Source organism: Heterodontus francisci, chromosome 8 (assembly GCF_036365525.1).
Source record: "Heterodontus francisci isolate sHetFra1 chromosome 8, sHetFra1.hap1, whole genome shotgun sequence".
NCBI classification, from domain to species: Eukaryota; Metazoa; Chordata; class Chondrichthyes; order Heterodontiformes; family Heterodontidae; genus Heterodontus; species Heterodontus francisci.
This window is the reverse complement of record NC_090378.1, coordinates 94,653,285-94,673,905: the sequence shown is the minus strand read 5'-3', so window position 1 is coordinate 94,673,905 and position 20,621 is coordinate 94,653,285. Positions and strand designations below refer to the sequence as shown.

Below are 20,621 nucleotides of genomic sequence, written 5' to 3'. Positions count from 1 at the left end.
TGGCCTACCACTAATCTTTGCAGCATTGCATGCCTTTTCTTTCAATTTGACACCACCCTTAGCTTCTTTCAATAGCCACTGTCTAGATCCAACTGTCCAGAGTCTTTAACATTTTAAACAGTCACCTTTCACATTAGGTCAATCAGCTACCTTAAACAAGATGGGATACATGTATTGGTCCCATTATTTTGTATACAGCCTAACAGTTTCTGTGCAGGTAAACTGAGTTTATACAAATTCTTCTTATATTTTAAACTGACAATGAAAGAGATTAGAAACAAAAAAATGCAAAATACTGCGGATGCTGGAAATCTGCAGTTCCGAAGAAGGGTCACTGACCCGAAACGTTAACTCTGCTTCTCTTTCCACAGATGCTGCCAGACCTGCTGAGTGAATCCAGCATTTCTTGTTTTTGTTTCAGATTTCCAGCATCCGCAGTATTTTGCTTTTATTTTAATGAAAGAGATTATATTGACTTTAATGGAAAAGATTTTTGGATGCAGTGTAAAACCAGACCGCCGATTTGCTACAAATCCATTTCACGCTGCCTGTGAAGACCAATTCAACTCCCTTCAAGTCCTGGATCAGTATAACATTGGCAAAACTGAAGTCATTTTCTTTACCTCCTACCAGAAATGTTGCACCAAAATGTCTATTTGGATCAGTTGGCAGCATTAGCACTCCCACATGCTTTTGGGTTCAAGCCCCACTCCAGAATTTGCAAGCATGCATTAGTTAGTACCCAAGATAAGTGCAGTCCTTTGGATGACATGTTAAACCAAGGTCTTGCCTGCCTATTCAGGTAGGTGTCCTCATGATAGCACTTGAAACAGTGCTGGCGTTGATGTGAAGTGGAGGTGCGAGAGGATGTTAATAACTAAATCATTAGGAATAAGCTATTTTCTACCTTTCTTCCCTCCTGTCCTGAAAGCATTAACTCATGCCGGGGTACAGTGCCACTTGTACTAGTAACCCTTCCGTACCTTAACTGAGCTAGCTTTTCTTCGTGTGCGAATCCAGATAATGAGTACTGATGAGCTAACTGTGAAGAATATCACAGCAATCAGAAGCAAAGGACTGTCATGGGTTTCTTCCCTCCTTCACTCAAAGACACGGTGACCAAATATATGACACTTGCGGCCACTTTGGCTAATACTAACTTTGGGCTGAATGTGGAACCTTCATGTTCTATACAATTCCGCTCTCCTCTGTATGATGCTTTTATCCACTTAGCTATCATTGGTGCAGGGGGTGGGGGAGTGAGGAGAGGAGTTTTTAAATCAGTTTAGCATTGGAATGTACTACACATAGCTTTTAAATTGAGAGTTGATAAAAATAAGCTTCTGACATTAGAGAGCAGCGGAGAGGAGTGGACCTGTGGGGAGAACACCGAGCGAGAGAAGAGGATAAATTGAGCCCGAGGATCACGGCCCAGTCACTTACCTTCAGGGAGCGGAGAGGAGTCCAGGCGCGCCGGAGTTTGAAAACAAGGTGAGCAGTGACATCACAGGAAAGCTGCATGGTTATTGGTTGGTGAGTAACTGCTGTTAGGGAATAACTCTAAATAGCTGGGTAAGTAACTAAAAGTAAAGGGAAAGGTCTACAGTTTTTTTTTATATAGTAGGTAGTGTTATTTTAGGGAATCAAGGTCCCTTGTGTAAATAATATAATTTTTGGGTAAGTTAAGGGGTTTAAATTAAGGGTAAATCATGACAGGGCAGCTTGGCAATGTGGAGTTCTCCTCCTGTGCAATGTGGGAAGTCAGGGACACTTCCAGTGTCCAGGGCGAACATGTGTGCAGGAAGTGTCTCCAGCTGCAGCTACTCGAAATCCACGTTTCGGATCTGGAGCGGCAGCTGGAGACACTGTGGAGGATTCCCGTGAGGCTGAGATCATTGTGGATAGCATGTACAGGGAGGTGGTCACACCGCAGGTAAAGACTGCTCAGGCTGAAAGGGAATGGGTGACTGCTAGGCAGAACAGAAGAACTGGGCAGGTAGTGCAGGAGTCCCCAGGGTCCATCTCCCTATCTTAACAGATTTTCCGCTTTGGATACTGTTGGGGGAGATAGCTTCTCAGGGGAATGTAGCAAGAGCCAAGTCTGTGACACCATGGGTGGCTCAGGAGGGGAGGAAAATGAGTGGGAGAGCTATAGTGATAGGGGACTCTATCGTAAGGGGTACAGATAGGCATTTCTGTGGCTGCAAACGTGACTCCAGGATGGTATGTTGCCTCCCTGGTGCTAGTGACAAGGATGTCACGGAGTGGCTGCAGGATATTCTGAAGGGGGAGGGTGAACAGTCAGAGGTCGTGGTAAACATTGGTACCCACGACATAGGTAGAAAGAGGGATGAGGATCTGCAACAAGAATTTAGGGTGCTATGTAGCAGATTAAAAAGCAGGACCTGAAAGGTTGTAATCTCTGGATTACTCCCGGTGTCCCATGCTAGTGAGTATAGGAATAGGAGGATAGAGCAAATGAATGTATGGCTGAAGACATGGTGCAAGAGGGAGGGCTTTAGTTTCCTGGATCACTGGGTCTGTATCTGGCAAAGGTGGGACCTGGACAAGTTGGACGAGTTGCACTTGAACCAGAATGGGACCAACATCCTTGCAGGGAGGTTTGTTAGTGCTGTTGGGGGTGGGGGGTGGTGGGGTTTAAATTTGGCAGGGGGATGGATACAGAGTGGAGGTACAGTAGGGGGTGATGGACAGTCAAATATAGAAGAGAAACTAAGTCAGTCTGGAAGGCAGAACAAATATAGACCTGTTAAGGCACAAGTGAAAAATGCAAGGCTGGATTGCATCTATTTTAATGCAAGGAGTCGTACTAGTAAGGCAGATGAATTGAGGGCATTGATTAGCACATGGGAATATGATATGATTGCTATCACAGAGACATGGTTGAGGGAGGGGCCGGACTGGCAGCTCAATATTCCAGGGTATGGAATCTTCAGGCGTGATAGGGGAAGGGGTAAAAGAGACGGTGGCATTGCACTGTTGATCAAGGAGTCAATTACTGTAGTAAGGAGGGATGATATCTTAGAAGGTTCCTCAAATGAGGCCATATGGGTAGAACTTAAAAACAAAAAGGGGGCAATCACTTGCCTGGGAGTTTACTACAGGCCTCCAAACAGCTAGGGAGAGATAGAGGAGCAAATATGTAGGCAAATCTCAGAGAGGTGTAAAAATAATAGGGTAATAATAGTAGGGAATTTCAACTTCCCTAATATCAACTGGAATAGCCTTAGTGCAAAAGGCTTAAAGAGGGCGGAATTCTTAAAGTGCATACAGGAGAGCTTTTTGAGCCAGTATGTAGAAAGTCCTACAAGAGAAGGGGCAGTACTGGACCTAATCCTACCTACAAGTGGAAGAAGTGTCAGTGGGGGAGCATTTCGGGGATAGTAAACATAACTGTAAGATTTAAGGCAGTTATGGAAAAGGACAAAGATGGACCGGAAATAAAGGTACTGAATTGGGGGAAGGCCAATTTCAATAAGATAAAACAGGATCTGGCCAAAGTGGACTGGGAGCAGCTACTTGTAGGAAAGTCTACATCAGACCAGTGGGAATCATTCAAAGAGGAAATAGTGAGAGTTCAGAGCCAACATGTACCCGTTAAGGTGAAGGGTAGGACCAACGACGATTGGATAAGGAAAAAAAAGGAGGCTTATGGCAGATTCAGAGGACTGAAAACAGCGGAGGCCCTAGAGGAGTGTAGAAAATGTAGGGGGGACTTAAAAAAGTAAAGAGTGAACAGGGGACATGATAAAACACTGGCGGGAAAGATAAAGGAAAATCCCAAGGCATTTTTAAAGTATATTAAGGCCAAGAGGATAACCAGGGAAAGAGTAGGGCCCATTAGGGACCAAAGTGGCAATCTGTGTGTGGAGCCGGAGGACATAGGTGAGGTTTTAAATGATTACTTTTCATCTGTGTTCACTATGGAGAAAGACGATGTAGGTGTAGAGATCAGGGAGGGGGATTGTGATATACTTGAACATATTAGCATTGAAAGGGAGGAAGTATAGCTATTTTAGCGGGCGTAAAAGTAGATAAATCCCCAGGCCCAGATGAGATGTATCCCAGGCTGTTATGTGAGGCAAGGGAGGAGATAGCAGGGGTTCTGACGCAAATTTTCAAATCCTCTCTGGCCACAGGAGAAGTACCAGAGATTGGAGGACAGTGAATGTGGTACCTTTATTCAAGAAGGGTAGTAGGGATAAACCAGGTAATTACAGGCCGGTGAGTCTAACATCAGTGGTTGGGAAACTATTGGAAAAATTACTGAGAGACAGTATTAATCTCCACTTGGAGAGGCAGGGATTAATCAGGGATAGTCAGCACGGCTTTGTCAGTGGGAGCTCATGTCTAACATGACTCCATTCCATTCTCCCAGTTTCTCCGTCTCCGACGCATCTGCTCTGATGATGCTACCTTCCATGACAGCGCTTCTGATATGTCTTCCTTTTTCCTGAACCGAGGATTCCCCCCCACTGTGGTTAACAGGGCCCTCAACCGTGTCCGGCCCATTTCCCGCACCTCTACCTTCACCCCTTCCCCTCCCTCCCAGAACCGTGACAGGGTTCCCCTTGTCCTCACTTTCCACCCCATCAGCCTCCATATGCAAAGGATCATCCTCCGCCATTTCCGCCACCTCCAGTGTGATGCCACTACCAAATGCATCTTCCCCTCCCTTCCCCTGTCAGCATTCCAAAGGGATCGTTCCCTTTGTGACACCCTGGTCCACTCCTCCATTACCCCCACCACCTCATCCCCTTCCCATGGCACCTTTCCCTGCAATCGCAGGAGGTGTAATACCTGCCCATTTACCTCCTCTCTCCTCACTATCCCAGGCCCCAAATACTCCTTTCAGGTGAAGCAGCGATTTACTTGTACTTCTTTCAATGTAGTATACTGTATTCGCTGCTCACAATGTGGTCTCCTCTACATTGGGGAAACCAAACGCAGACTGGGTGACCGCTTTGCGGAACACCTCCGCTCAGTCCGCAAGCAGTACCCGAGCTTCCGGTTGCTTGCCATTTCAACACTCCCCCCTGCTCTCATGCTCACATCTCTGTCCTGGGATTGCTGCAGTGTTCCAGTGAACATCAACGCAAGCTCGAGGAACAGCATCTTATTTACCAATTAGGCCCACTACAGCCTGCCGGACTGAACATTGAATTCAATAATTTCAGAGCATGACGGGCCCCCCATTTTACTTTTATTTTTAGTTATTTTTTTCTTTTTCCTTTTTTTTAACATTGTTTTTGTGTTTATTTTATTTTATTTCATCTTAGTTTGTTCAGTTTGCTTACCCACTGTTTTTTTTCATGTTTGTACTTGCGCTGTTCAATTTTCAGTCCTTTAACACCCTTCCTGTACTAATACTTTGTCTTTCAACACACCATTAACATATCTTTGCTCCATGACCTTCTAGTCAGCTAATCTGTGACCTTGTCCTATCTACACCTTCTCCTTTGTTATCTCTTGCCCCACCCCTACTTTACTTGCTTATAACCTTTTACATTTCTAATATTTGTCAGATCTGAAGAAGGGTCACTGACCTGAAACATTAACTCTGCATCTCTCTCCACAGATGCTGCCAGACCTGCTGAGTGTTTCCAGCATTTCTTGTTTTTATTTCATGTCTCACTAACTTGATTGAATTTTTTGAGGTGGTGACTAGATTTGTAGATGAGGATAAAGCAGTTGATGTAGTCTACATGAACTTCAGTAAGGCTTTTGATAAGGTCCCGCATGGGAGATTGGTTAAGAAGGTAAGAGCCCATGGGATCCAGGGCAATTTGGTAAATTGGATCCAAAATTGGCTTAGTGGCAGGAAGCAGAGGGTGATGGTCAAGGGTTGTTATTGCAAGTGGAAACCTGTGACCAGTTGTGTACCACAGGGATCGGTGCTGGGACCCTTGCTGTTAGTAGTATATTAATGATTTAAACGTGAATATATGAGGTATGATCAGTAAGTTTGCAGATGACATGAAAATTGGTGGTGTCGTAAATAGTGAGGAGGAAAGCTTAGATTACAGGGCGATATCGTTGGGCTGGTAAGATGGGTAGAGCAGCGGCAATTGGAATTTAATCCTGAGAAGTGTGAGGTGATGCATTTTAGGAGGACTAACAAGGCAAGGGAATATACAATGGATGGTAGGACCCTAGGAAGTACAGAGGGCCAGAGGGACCTTGGTGTACTTGTCCATAGATCACTGAAGGCAGCATCACAGGTAGATAAGGTGGTTAGGAAGGCATATAAGATACTTGCCTTTATTAGCTGAGGCATAATAATCATAATGATAATAATTATAAGAGCAGGGAGGTTATGATGGAGCTGTATAAAATGCTAGTTAGGCCACAGCTGGAGTACTGTGTACAGTTCTGGGCAAGGATGTGATTGCACTGGAGAGGGTGCAGAGGAGATTCACCAGGATGTTGCCTGGGCTGGAACTTTTCAGCTATGAAGAGAAACCAAAAAGGCTGGGGTTATTTTCCTTAGAGCAGAGAAGGCTGAAGGGGGACATGACTGAGGTATACAAAATTATGAGGGGCATTAGTGGGTTAGATAGGAAGAAACTTTTTCTCTTAGTGGAGGGATCAATAACCAGGGGGTTTAGATTTAAGGTAAGGGGCAGAAGGTTTAGAGGGGATTTGAGGAATTTTTTTTTTACCCCTGAGGGTGGTTAGAATCTGGAACACACTGCCAGAAGAGGTGGTAGAGGCAGGAACCCTCACAACATTTAGAAGTATTTAGATAAGCAGTTGAAATGCCACAGCATACAAGGCTGCAGGCCAAGCGCTGGAAAATGGGATTAGAATAGTTAGGTGCTTGATAGTCGGCACAAACATGATGGGCCGAAGGGCCTGTTTCTGCACTGTGTAACTCTATGACTTTAAGTTGAAATGTAACTTTCTGAGGTACAGTCTCCCTTGCATTTGAGCTACCTTTCTTTTTCAGAGAGGAGTGGTGTCTACTATTATGGCATGGATGATCCCAGTTTTCTCCTAATAGTTATGACCAATTTGTTTTCATCAATGTAACTACAATTTCTTGGATTGTTTAATGTGACCTGATTTATAGTGCATACAGCCTTTGGCTTACATGATACAAGTCTTCACAGGCATGAAAGTAAATGAACCACAGTGGCACTGTCACATCATTGCTTCTGATTAATGAGGAACTTGCTGAACTCTCAAAATTTTTGCACACTGCGGGCACCTATGAAGCACCTATGGACAACATTGAAATACTTACATAGAAACATAGAAAATAGGAGCAGGAGTAGGCCATTCGGCACTGCCTGCCATTCGGCCCTTCAAGACTGCATTTTTTATGATCATGGCTGATCATCCAACTCAGTAACCTGTTCCCGCTTTCCCCCCATATCCTTTGACCCCCTTTTGCCCCAAGAGCTATATCTAACTCCTTCTTGAAAACATACAATGTTTCGGCCTCAACTGCTTTCTGTGGTAGTGAATTCCACAGGCTCACCACTCTCTGGGTGAAGTAATTTCTCCTCATCTCAGTCCTGAAAGGTTTACCCCATACTTTAGACTATGACTCCTGATTCTGGACTTCCCCACCATCGGGAACATCCTTCCTGCATCTACCCTGTCAAGTCCTGTTAGAATTTTATAGGTTTCTATGAGATCCCCCCTCACTCTTCTGAACTCCAGCAAATATAATCCTAACCGACTCAATCTCTCCTCATACATCAGTCCCATCATCCCAGGAATCAGTCTGGTAAACCTTTGCTGCACTCCCTCTATAGCAAGAACATCCTTCCTCAGATAAGGAGAACAAAACTGCACATGAGGTGTGGCCTCACCAAGGCCCTGAATAATTGCAGCAAGACATCCCTGCTCCTGTACTTGAATCCTCTCACTATGAAGGCCAACATACCATTTGTCTTTTTTACCACCTGTTGCACCTGCATGCTTACCTTCAGACTGGTGTACGAGAACACCCAGGTCTCACTGCATATTCCCCTCTCTCAGTTTATAGCCGTTCAGATAATAATTTGCCTTCCTGTTTTTGCTACCGAAGTGGATAACCTCACATTTATCCACATTATACTGCATCTGCCATGCATTTGCCCACTCACTCAACTTGTCCAAACCACCCTGAAGCTTCTCTGTATCCTTCTCCAACTCACCCTCCCACCCAGTTTTGTGCCATCTGCAAATTTTGAGATATTACATTTAGTTCCCTCATCTAAATCATTAATATATATTGTGTATAACTGGGGTCCTAGCACCGATCCCTGCGGTACCCCATTAGTCACTGCCCGCCATTCGGAAAAAGACCCGTTTATTCCTACTCTCTGTTTCCTGTCTGCCAACCAATTTTCTATCCATTGTTATACACTACCCCCAATCCCATGCGTTTTAATTTTACACGCTAGTCTCTTATGTGGGACTTTGTCGAAAGCCTTCTGAAAGTCCAAATAAACCACATCCACTGGCTGTCCCTCATCAACTCTACTAGTTACATCCTCGAAGAATTCTGGTAGATTTGTCAAGCATGATTTCCCTTTCGTAAATCCATGCTGACTCTGATTCTACCACTGTTCTCCAGGTGCTCTGCTATAAAATCTTTGATAATGGACTCCAGAATTTTCCCCACTACCGACATCAGGCTGGCTGGTCTATAATTCTGTTTTCTCACTACCTCCCTTTTTAAATAGTGGGGTTACATTAGCTACCCTCCAATCTGTAGGAATTGTTCCAGAGTCTATAGAATCTTCGGAGATGACCACCAATGCATCCACTATTTCCAGGGTCACTTCCTTAAATACTCTGGGATGTAGATTATCAGGCCCTGGGGATTTATTGGCCTTCAATCCCATCAATTTCCCCAATACCATTTCTCTACTAATACTGATTTCCTTCAGTTCCTCCCTCTCACTAAACCCTGTGTTCCCCAACATTTCTGGTATGATATTTGTGTCCTCCTTTGTGAAGGCAGAACCAAAGTATGCATTTAGTTGGTCAGCCATTTCTGTTTCCCATACTAAATTTCCCTGTTTCTGACTGTAAGGGACCTATATTTGTCTTCCCCAATCTTTTTTTCTTCACATACCTCTAGAAACATTTACTGTCAGTTTTTATGTTCCCTGCAAGCTTACTCTCGTAGTCTATTTTCCCCTTCTTAATCAATCCCTTGGTCCTCCTGTGCTGAATTCTAAACTGCTCCCAATCCTCAGGTCTGTTGTTTTTTCTGGCAAATTTGTATGCCTCTTCCTTGGATCTAATGCTATCTATAATTTCCATTGTAAGCAATAGTTTGGCTACCTTTCCCATTTTACTTTTGCGCCAGACAAGAATAAACAATTGTTGCAGTTCATCCATGCGCTCTTTGAATGTTTGCCATTGCCTATCCACCATCATCCCTTTAAGTAACGTTTCCCAATCTGTCATAGCCAACTCATGCCTCATACCTTTGCAGTTTCCTTTATTAAGATTCAGGACCCTCTTCTCAGAATCAACTATGTCACTCTCCACCTTGATGAAGAATTCTATCATATTATGATTGCTCATCCCCAAGGGCTCTCACACAACTAGATTGTCAATTATTCCTCCCTCATTACACAATACCCAATCTAGGATGGCCTGTTCTCTAATTGGTTCCTCAACGTATTGGTCCAGAAAACCATCCCGTATACAGACCATGAATTCCTCTACAGCATTGCGACTAATTTGATTTGCCCAATCTACATGCAGATGTTCCTTTATCGCATGTGTCTCTAATTTCCTGTTTAATACCATTCCCGACATCACCACTACAGTTTGGAGGTCTATATACAACCCCCACTAATGTTTTTTGCCCCTTAGTGTTTTTCAGCTCTATCCATACAGATTCCACATCGTCAGAGCTAATATCCTTCCTCACTATTGCGTTAATTTCTTCTTTAACCAGCAATGCAACTCCACCGCCTTTTTGTTTTTGTCTGTCCTTCCTAAATACTGAATACCCCTGGATGTTCATTTCCCATTCCTGGTCACCCTGCAGCCATGTCTCCATAATCCCGACTATATCATACCCGTTTACATCTATTTGCGTGATTAATTCATCCACTTTATTGCGAATGCTTCGCGCGTTAAGGCACAAAGCCTTAAGGCTTGTCTTTTTAACATTACTTGTCCCCTTCCCACTATTTTTCACTGTGGCCCTGTTTGATTCTGGCCCTTGATTTCTCTGCCTATCACTTTTCTTATTTCCCTTACTGTCTTTTGTTCTGGTCTTTGATTCCCCCCCTCCTCTGAATCCTTGTAAAGGTTCCCATCCCCCCTAATTGAATGGGCATCAATAAACTGATTTGTACTTGACACGCAAGACAACATACATGCTGTTTTTCAGCACTATCTAGTCTTTCAAACAAGAGATGCAATAAGCAGAGGTCAAAACTTTTAAGACACCATGAAGTTTACTAAGTAAACAAGAAGCAGAGCTATTGAAATCAGAAGTACATTTTGAAAATCATTATCTTGGTTTTGTTTCTCTAATCTACTAAAAGTAAAGCTTACTACATAACAGACAGGAATATCACACAAATTGCAAGATAGTGAGTAACTTTATGTACACAATAGCATTGTGTGTTTGAAATACCCCCACTTTCCATCAGAAGCCTGGGAATGCAAATTAGAGTTTAGAATTTCAAAAGGGCAGCCAGACCTGCATAGTTGAACCCCTGAACCCCCCCCCCCCCCCCCAAAAACACCGTAAATCTATTTTTGGCCTGTTCCCCCCCAATACAAAGCAAATAAATGGCTTCCCCATTCCCCCCCCCCCACATAACACTTACATTTAAGATGTGACCTTCCCCCCACCAACTACACAAAGTCAGAGGTCATCCCTTTTCACCTCCCCTACACTACACATGCAGAGTTGAGTCAATTTCCACCCCTGCTCCTCCCCACTACTCTAAAAATTCCAAGATCCCCTCTTCCCCACCTCGGTGGCGGCAGCTGTCCCTGGATGGGAAAGTGAACGTGAATAAGTTCCGGACACCGCCCGGAAGATTGCGGACAGCTGGCAAGATCGCAGTGAAAGGTTTATTAATCATTTCCTTTACTTAAATATTTAAAACATGGTCCCGTCGCCCAGTGGCGGGGGAGGAGGCCTGCCACCGAGCCTTGCACTGCTGGGAAGATCAGACCCGGGCTCCGTGGTGGGCCGCTGCCGGTGCAATCTTCCACCCCCCCCCCACTATGGAGCCTGATGTCGGGAGCTCAACAAAATCCTGGCTTACGAGGTAGCAGGCAATAGCTCCCAGGACACAGTTATACCCTGAACATCAAGAATTTTCTTTTGATTTAGAGATACTGCCAATTCAAACAGTGTGACTGGACCTGCTGTTTGAAAGCCCTGTTTCTTCTCCTATGCTGTCCTTGATGTGAAAAGGGTAACAAATTAAATACCAAGGAGTCATTTTGTTGATAATGGGATTTTTTTTTGCGTATCAAAACATAAGCATCAATTTAATTTGAGCAAAGTGTGACTGTAATTTTGGCATTATTTAATTTTTTTCTACATTGAAGCATTTATAATTCATTACACAAACAGCTGTATTTCTTCTCCTGTTTCAGAGAATTGAAACAGCCAAAAGAATATTAACTTCCAGAGGGAGATGCTAAATAAGGTCCTGGATTTAAATATTTAATTTAAGCAGAACCTTTAGTAATATCAAGTATAATTTCAATGCTATTTAGCAAAGAAGGAAATATACTAATTAGTTTAACCTTCCCTTCAGTTTTATATTTCCAGGTTTTACCATTATTTCATGGGACAGCCTATTTGATATTGTACACAAGGACAGTTTGTGACAAGACTTATAATTTGTATTGCTTTTATTCAAAACAGTTTAGATCTCTATTGTAGAAACAGAAAGAACTCTAAGACAAAATATCAATGTTTAAAGATGTATTTAGAAAAAAATGGTTAAAATAGGGAGCCAAAACCTGGTTTGTGCACTTAATTTATGTAATAACACGAGTAAATACAGATTTTTATATCTAAATTTGTAGCCAAGTAACAGTTTTTACAATACACAGATGACTGCTGTGCTTAATTGTGTGTGCATGCACTCATGTTTGACAGAGAAGGGAGAGATGGAGAAGTGTTTGCAATTGCATAATGTCTGACTTAATATCAGAACACCATGAGAGATCTTATGGTAATAATTGAAAAGAAAGTGACACAGTGGGCGGCACAGTGGCTAGCACAGCAGCCTCACAGGTTCAATTCTGGGTACTGCCTGTGTGGAGTTTGCAAGTTCTCCCTGTGTCTGCGTGGGTTTTGGCCGGGTGCTCTGGTTTCCTCCCACAGCCAAAGACTTGCAGGTTGATAGGTAAATTGGCCATTATAAATTGCCCCTAGTAGAGGTAGGTGGTAGGGGAATATAGGGATAGGTGGGGATGTGGTAGGAATATGGGCTTAGTGTAGGATTAGTATAAATGGGTGGTTGATGGTCGGCACAGACTCGGTGGGCCGAAGGGCCTGTTTCAGTGCTGTATCAATAAATAAAAAATAAATCCCCTGATATATCAACTGCAGTTTTTTTTAAACTCAATTTTTGGCTTCTTTCTCTGACAAATTAATTTAGAAAGATTTCCATCTGAGCTTTTAAAAATGCACAGAGTACTTTAGAGTACTTTAAATACATATAATTAAACAACGCCAGAACATTTATTGTATTCACTAAGAATATCAGCATAACAAAAATGTGAAAGCAAAATACTGTGAATGCTGGAAACTGAAATAAAAACAGAAATTTTTGGAATTACTCAACAGGTCTGGCAGCATCTGGACAGAGAAACAGAGTTAACATTTCAGGTCGATGAATTTTCATCCAGTTCTGATGAAAGGCAATCAACCTCAAATATGAGGCTGAATTTTTCTGTGGGCTAAGGGACCCCAAAGTGGGGACCAAATGGGGATTCTAAGCTCGCACTTACCGGTAGCGGGACCGGATCGACAATTTTACCGGAGGTGATTTCCTAACTGGCCATCTCTGGGCCCACTCTTTGGAGGGAAAACCCCTTTGGGGAGATCGTTGGGGCTGCGAGGACTGTCTTTCCTGCTGCAGCACCTGCTTTGGTCGATGGAGCCTCTGGTTCCATTGGTCCCCTGGACTGCCGCAGGAAGGCTACCTGGTGGCCTCTCCACGCGGCAGTGTGGCTGCCCTGACACCCGCCACCTTGACTTAATGGTCCCTAATAAGGGCCTTAATTATGCAAATTGGTTGCCCACCTCGCTGGAGCAGCCAGTTTATCTGCACCTTGGCACACCTCCTGCTCGCCAGTGGGAAACTTCCCTGCTAGGAGACTTCATCAGGAAGCTGCCCTGACACGGTACCCTGCTAATTTACTGGCTTCCCTCGTCTCCATTCCCACCACCCAGGAACTGGGAAAATTCAGGCCATTAACTCTGTTTCGCTCTCTCCACAGATGCTGCCAGATCTGCTGAGTATTTCCAGCATTTTTTTCTTTGTTTTATAACAATGTGTCTCTAGATGTTAATAATTTCACATCAAAAGAATGAATGCATATCCCAATATTTTATTTAGTCCCATACATCAACCACAACAAATCAGATTAATAAATCACCTCAAGGTAATTAAACACAACAATATTTAATAGATATGCAAGGCTGTTTTTAAGAAAAATGTATGCACCCCTACCCACCTACAATGTTACAAAATTACTGGGTTTCATTCACAGGAATAAATTCAAGTTACAAATAATGACTTTGTTGTCAAGTTTCCACCCTACACATTTTCTTCTTAGTTTCAAATGACCCCATCCTTCAGCATGCAATCTCCAAGAGGTCAGATGGGCAGCTGATGTCTAGGATTGTGCTTGTGCTGCTATGACACAGCAAGTAGGTTGGGAGAACACAAGAGAAATGTGACTAGTCTCAATCCCCTGTTTATAGGTCATGAGAAGCACTTGTGCTTCATGCAGTCTGGGTTTGGGAGAGGATACCACTTGTTCACTGTACACCACTGCAGATTTTCTAAAATGTTGTTGCTGTATCCTGGAAAAATGTATTTTTTTGAAACTCACTGGTCTGCTAGTGTGAAAGTAGGCTGTCCTGATGCTCGTGATCGTCACAACTGCACGGCAGGAAACACCACAAGTTATATATTGGTGCTGTCTTAACAAGAATATAGTACTGATATGGATTTATTATTACAATCAATTTGTAACTTATTTTTATTTAGCAACAAATGAAATATTCTAATTTGTTTAATCTTCTCTTCCGTTATATATTATTTCTAAATTTTACCATAAGCTCATGGGACAGCCTCCCTATTTGACATTACACATAAGGACTGTTCAAGAAAAGATAATTTGTATTTTTTTAGTTAAAAAAAAGTTAACTTTAGGTCTCTAATGTGGAAGTAAACAGAAGGAAATCTAAGACAAAATAGGAATGTTTAAAGATATGCGAAGAAAAAATTATTAAAACATGGAGCCAAAATCTGGTTTGTGTGCTTTATTTGATTATATACGAGTAAATGTAGATTTTTAATCTTGTATCTAAATTTGTAGCCAAATAACACCTTTTACTACACATAGATGACTGCTGTGCTTAATTTTGTCCGTGTGCGCATGTATGACAGAGAGGGACGGAGGGAGATGGTTAGCCTACACTCTACAGCTAAGCAATGGGATTGGGCTTGTGGCATGGGAAGAGAGACTGTGGGTCAGGGCCAGGGCCTGGAGGTCAAAGATTGGGCAAACAGGGTCCAGTAGCAGCAGAATTTGGGTTGCCGACTGCGGTATGTAATTTTCTTTTTAACATAGGCGGTCTTTGGGGTTGGTTTTCCCTGAGAAAGCAAACCAATGTTACAGTGGGACCTGGAATAGCCCCTTATTTGCATATACAAATGGCCCAACACCAGTTTCAAGAGTGGGTAAAGTGAACCTTTCTTGGCTTTACCCAATATGGCAGTATTTTGAGACATGAGACTGCTGAGCACCTAAAATCCAGATGTTACCCAATTTAACCCACATTATATTTAAACCTAATTAATAACTGATGGAAAAAGGTACAATGCCAGATATTGGCTACTCATCCATAATCCCTAGGCTCTAATGGTTGGATATAATCAATGAAATGAACAGGCCTTACTCATTGAAGATGTGTTTACAATGCACATTACAGAAAAAAAAATCAGTTGCAGTAATTTATCTTCCTATTCTTTAATTTTAAGATTTAACTTTGTCTGATTGCTGGTTTCACTCACTGTAGTTAGATATTTGTGCTTCAGATTATTGAGTTAGTAGCGCTTTCAAACAACTCTCTGGATCAGTTAACTTCCCTACAAGAAGATGGAAAGCATTTTCCAGTAAGATGCTACACCAAGTTATAGGAAAATTAGTGACCTGTAGCTTCCACACTGACATGATTTACAAGCCACAAAAGTAAAATTCCAGGCATTTATTTGTTGTTGCTAAATTCCTCAAACCACCTCATGAACTAGTCTAAAATAATGTAGATGATGAAGTAATAAACTGAAAACCACAACTATTGCCTGGCTCAGTCAATAATTTACATGTAGGTTATACCCGATTTATTCCTGGCAACCAGTACAACTTAAATACAGTGTAAAATATTTATTACGACTGCTACATGGATTAAGTTTCAGTTGGCAGCATTTGTTACCAGTGAGCAGGTTGTGAATTCAAGCCTCATTACAAACTTGAGACTGTCAGCTAGGCTGACACAGCAGTAGAGTACTGAGGGAGCTCTGGATTAGGCAGAGACTTGTGTGTGTTGGAAGAGATGTTATACTGAGGTATAGATGTAAAAGATACCATGGAATCCAGAAGCGCAGGAGTTTTCCCAGTGCCCTAGCCAACATTTATTTCTCAATTAAAAGCAAAATACTGCGGATGCTGGAAATCTGAAATAAAAACAAGAAATGCTGGAAACACTCAGTACTCTTGCCCCAACCCCACTTTACTTGTTTATAACCTTTTACATTTCTAATATTTGCCAGTTCTGAAGGGTCACTGACCTGAAACGTTAACTCTGCTTCTCTCTCCACAGATGCTGCCAAACCCGCTGAGTGTTTCCAGCATTGCTCATTTTTACTTATTTCTCAATCATCACCACCAAAAGTGATAATTTAATTTACTGTTTGTGGGACCTTGCTGCTTGGAAATTAGTTGTTGTATTTGTCTACTTAAAAGTAACTACACTTAAAAAAAAAATTGGTTATAAAACACCTCTGAATGTCCTGAAGTGAAGTCATACAAATGCTAGTTTTTTCTCCCCTTCAGGAATGAGACAATATGTTCCCCTATCCTCCTTTAAATCTCTTTATGCTATGCATCATTCTCTGGGCAAGAAGGCTTGGAGGTAACCAACTCATTAGTCACTTTTATGCAACTCTTAGCTCACTGCTAACACAAATGGATAGAATTAAGATCGAATGTGTGATGTCACAAGATCATGACTGGTTAGAAATTACTGGAATTTAATTGTGCTGCTCTTATGAATATTGTTTAAAAACTATTAATTATGTTCTGCATTTTTTTTTAAAAAGAAAAGATTCAGACATTTGCTCCAGGATTTTGCCCCCCTGATGGGTGTGCGCACTGAGGTGGGTGGACAAAATTTCATACCACCAGCTGCACTTGCCGTTTTCCCAGAGGTGGGATTGGGGTAGGGGGTAGGTTACAGCAGGGGCTGCCCACCTGCAAGAGGTGGGTAGCCAATTAAGGGCATTTAAAGGCTACTTAAGGCCGATTGTCAGAGGCCACCTGGAAAATTCCAGTCGCCCACCCCCTCACGCCACCATCAAGGCCTAGGCCGGCTGCCTGGAGGCACCCTCCCAGCGGCAGACCGGGGGAAGGCCAGCATTTCAGGCAGGCTGAGAGGCCCGCCTTCTTGATCACAGCTGCGGCTGCAGGCCACCCTATGGTGGCCCGGCTGCTGATTCCATTTTTTATTTAGAAATTTAAAACGTTGGAGAGAGGGCGCCTCAAGACGGAGGTGTCCTCTCTCTTACCTGAAAAGGTCAAGCTGCTGGTCCTTCTGAGCTGGAGGGCCTCCTACTGGCCCTTCAATTTAAGAGAATCCTTAATTGGATGGCTAGCTTGCCCTCTGGCCACTAATTGGCCAATTCAGGAAATAGTCATCTGGCAGTGATTTCCCCCCCCCCCCCCAGTGAGGGCTTTTGACCCCCATTTGACCAGACATTGGGGACCCAACACAAAGTACTGCACTTGAATCTGTTGGAAAGTTTGGAATGGAGATTATACAATACCATTTTCTCCTTACCAATTATATTAGGAATACAATAATCTCACTCAAAAAAACATACCCAGGTTGGCTAGCAAAATATATTTTCCCCTTACCCAAGCAAAATCCTGGTTAATCCTTTGACTGCAGCTAATTTAAAGAAAAAATTCTTTCATGCGATATGGGCATCACTGGCAAGGCCAGCATTTGTTGCCCATTCCTAATTGCCCTTGACAACTGTGTGGCTTGCTAACCCATTTTGGAGGGCAGTTAGGAGTCACCACATTGTTGGGAGCCTGGAGTCACACGTAAGCCAGACTAGATAAGGAAAGCAGATTTCCTTCCCTAAAGGACATTAGTGAACCAGATGGGTTTTTACAACAATCAATGATAGTAATGGTGCCATGAAACGGAGGTTAGCTTTCAATTCCAGATTTTTTTTTATTAATTGAATTCAAATTCCATCAGCTGCCATGGTGGGATTTGAACCAGTGTCCCCAGGGCATTAGTCTGGGTCTCTGGATTACTAACTCATTGACATTACCACTTTGCCACGATCTCCCCCATGGCCTCTGGTAGAATTTTAGCAGAACCAACCTGCTTGCAGCGAGGCGGGGGTGGCAGCAGGTCGGGAACTTGATCCATCCCTCACAGTTACACTGCACAAATGTCATTCCATCTTCTCCACATATTCCATTTCTCAAACACATAACTCTCACTTTCTCTCCTTGCAGAAAAGAGCACCCAACTCCAGGGAAAGGTAGAGAATCAGGGGTGGCACTGTAGTCACAGCCCCCCTGACCACTGCAGAGAAGGAAAGCTTTGGAGGTCAGCAAGTGGCAGAGTCCATGGGCATAAGCAATGGACAGATAGGGGTAGCCACAGACTTGGGTGACAGAATTAGATATTACGATATAATTTGGCACATAAGTCACTCATGTTGAATTGTTGCCACAGCTAACAAATATCAAGATCTGCACTACGTAGACTATGAACCCTTTACCTATGTCAGTTCTAATTCATATCTTTCATCTCCCACGGGTTCTTCAAGGGTGATGGAGGAGGGTAAAGAGCCTTCCGAGTAAGCCGCACACTCCGAGCGGGACACCATCACATGACTCACACATACCTTCCATCAGTGCAGGAACACACCTCAGTGGGGACTCCAAGAGATATAGTTAGGTTATCACACTGAGGAGCACATCACGTGAGAAGAGGTAGGTGCTGGAGGCAGGGGAAGCAGTAGAGAGTCCCCTTCAGAGGGCGTAGGACATTTCAAGCTCTGTTCAGCTGGATGCAGATGCTAAATCTCAGGGGTCATCCAAGAGGTCACTTCTGGAGCAACAACAGGAAATGTGTGCAGTAATGTCAGCAATTTCAGAGGGTCTGCACATCCACAGAATGAGATTTCAGGAGTCCATCTCTCCCGTGGATGCCATAATTGCTCAGATCTTAGTGCTGATATTCACCTCCATGGAAAACGTGGCCACCTGCACAAAGTATCAGACATCGCAGGCCACTGAATACGTGTTTGCCCTGCACACTCAGTCTGCCACTTTAAACAGGCTGGAGGAAAGACTCACCTTGGCCATTCAATGCCTCACTGAAGCGAAGCAAAGTGCTCTCCAGCTCTTAGCCAACAGGGAGGTGTAGGTGGGCCATGAGGAAGATGGAGAAAGGGCAAATGGAAGCGGGGACTTTTCAAGCGTTTCTACTTCTCATCCCTTATCCCATACCCCAACCCCCAGACACACCAGAGTCCCATATGCTATCTCCTGCCCCGATCACAGAGTGTGCTCCTGCCCTGGTGCAAGTGGGGCAGGCTTTGGCAGGGCTCTCATGGGCTCCAAAACCCAGAGGATGTCTGTTGCGATAGTGTATTTGTTAGCATGTTATATATAATCATTTAAATACAAGTTTATGCTAATCTGTAAGTCATCACAGGAAGTGATGCAATATCACATGATTCAGTTCTCCTGCAGTCAGTCAGCACATGTAAATTGAAGCAACAGCACATCTCCATTAAAGGTCTGCATTCTAAACCTTTATGCCAGCCCTTCAGCTTTGTTTGATTTGGTCTAGCAAGAGATAATACAACAATGTCTACCACAGGCATTTCAGCTGACAGAGCAGGGGAACAAACAGCCTGCCTCCAGCTCTGCTGAAACCACAGAGGCAGCACCATGTTGGAATAAGAGGAAGTGGAAGAGAAAGACCTATTAGTTACACAAGGGTCACTTGGGTGCTTATTGTGCAAATGTATCCCACTGTACCTCGTTGTTTGTGGGATGAGCACAATGAGTTAAAACAGTTTTCAAATATGAACAGGGTTGCTTTGTAAAGGCTGAGAACTGACGGAACAAGTCTTGCGAGCACAAGCCTTTCACATAGGCAGGTGAGCAGCTATACAGTTTCAATCTTTAAAGACTTCCCAGCCTGTCAGTTTCATTGATCAATCACGCTCCAGCTTTATTCACTCTGGCGAGTTCCAGAGAGTTTGGGGAACCAGATCTCTGGCTGTTAAAGCCAGAATTCTGGGTTAAAGGCATAATTAATTGGATATTTACATAGTTAAATGACTGACCAGGCAGCTCCACTGGGGTTTCCCACATGACTCTGTACACACCTCAGTAAAAGCCGTCACAGGATTTTGTTGGGTTTCTGACACGTTGGCATTTTTGGGGATTTAACCACCAATCCCGCACCCCATCCCCAACCCACCTGCACCAGAACCTGCTCCCACCTCGGCAGTTAAAATTCTGCTCATGGAAGTAGATATTTAAGAAATAAATTAAAGAAAAACAGTAAACCAAATTATTTAATTTGTTGAAATACTTAAGTTGTTAAATTAAGTGCAATATAGATTCCATAATTAAATGGTTTATGCTAGTCTTAAGAATACAAATCACCTCTTAATAAATGAAGTCTATTTGCTCCCATTAAGCATTGTTGCATGCACCATTAACAGTTTTACAATATGCTAGCTATGGTCCCCAGTAATGTTAATCTTTTCTTTCATCTTGCCTTCAAGCTTTAATAACTCTTGATAAAATATTTCAGCTGTTTCGACATCAACGTCCATCTAAGAACACAAAGAACAACCAATTATTTCAATGGAAGCTGTTATAGACAGGTCACCATAATTATTTATTTCCATTAATTATGTAAAAATCACTGGCAGCTTTTAGAAATTCTGAATAGCAATGACGCTGTAATTGATTTTTGGGGAGCATTTCTCAGGTAGCAATAGAGTCCTGATCTATTTGGACTAATATTGAAACATGGAAAACTGTTATTTTACCAAGAATTCAAATTAGCAGCCTTTGACCGTACTTAAATCTGATGCCATAAA

The 20,621-nt window shown here is 43.0% G+C and overlaps 1 protein-coding gene across 5 annotated transcripts in view; it reads right to left on the bottom strand.

Annotated features, from left to right (window-relative positions):
- Positions 1–13,552: 13,552 nt before the first annotated feature.
- The window catches only part of hsd17b7 (hydroxysteroid (17-beta) dehydrogenase 7), a 37,318-nt gene continuing 30,249 nt past the window's right edge, over positions 13,553–20,621 (bottom strand). For all 5 annotated transcript variants that reach the window (XM_068037754.1, XM_068037756.1, XM_068037757.1 and 2 more), the window contains one exon: positions 13,553–20,351. In XM_068037754.1, coding sequence (XP_067893855.1) covers positions 20,303–20,351 — 49 coding nt within the window. In that variant the 3' untranslated portion in view covers positions 13,553–20,302. The remainder of the gene's footprint in view (positions 20,352–20,621) is intronic.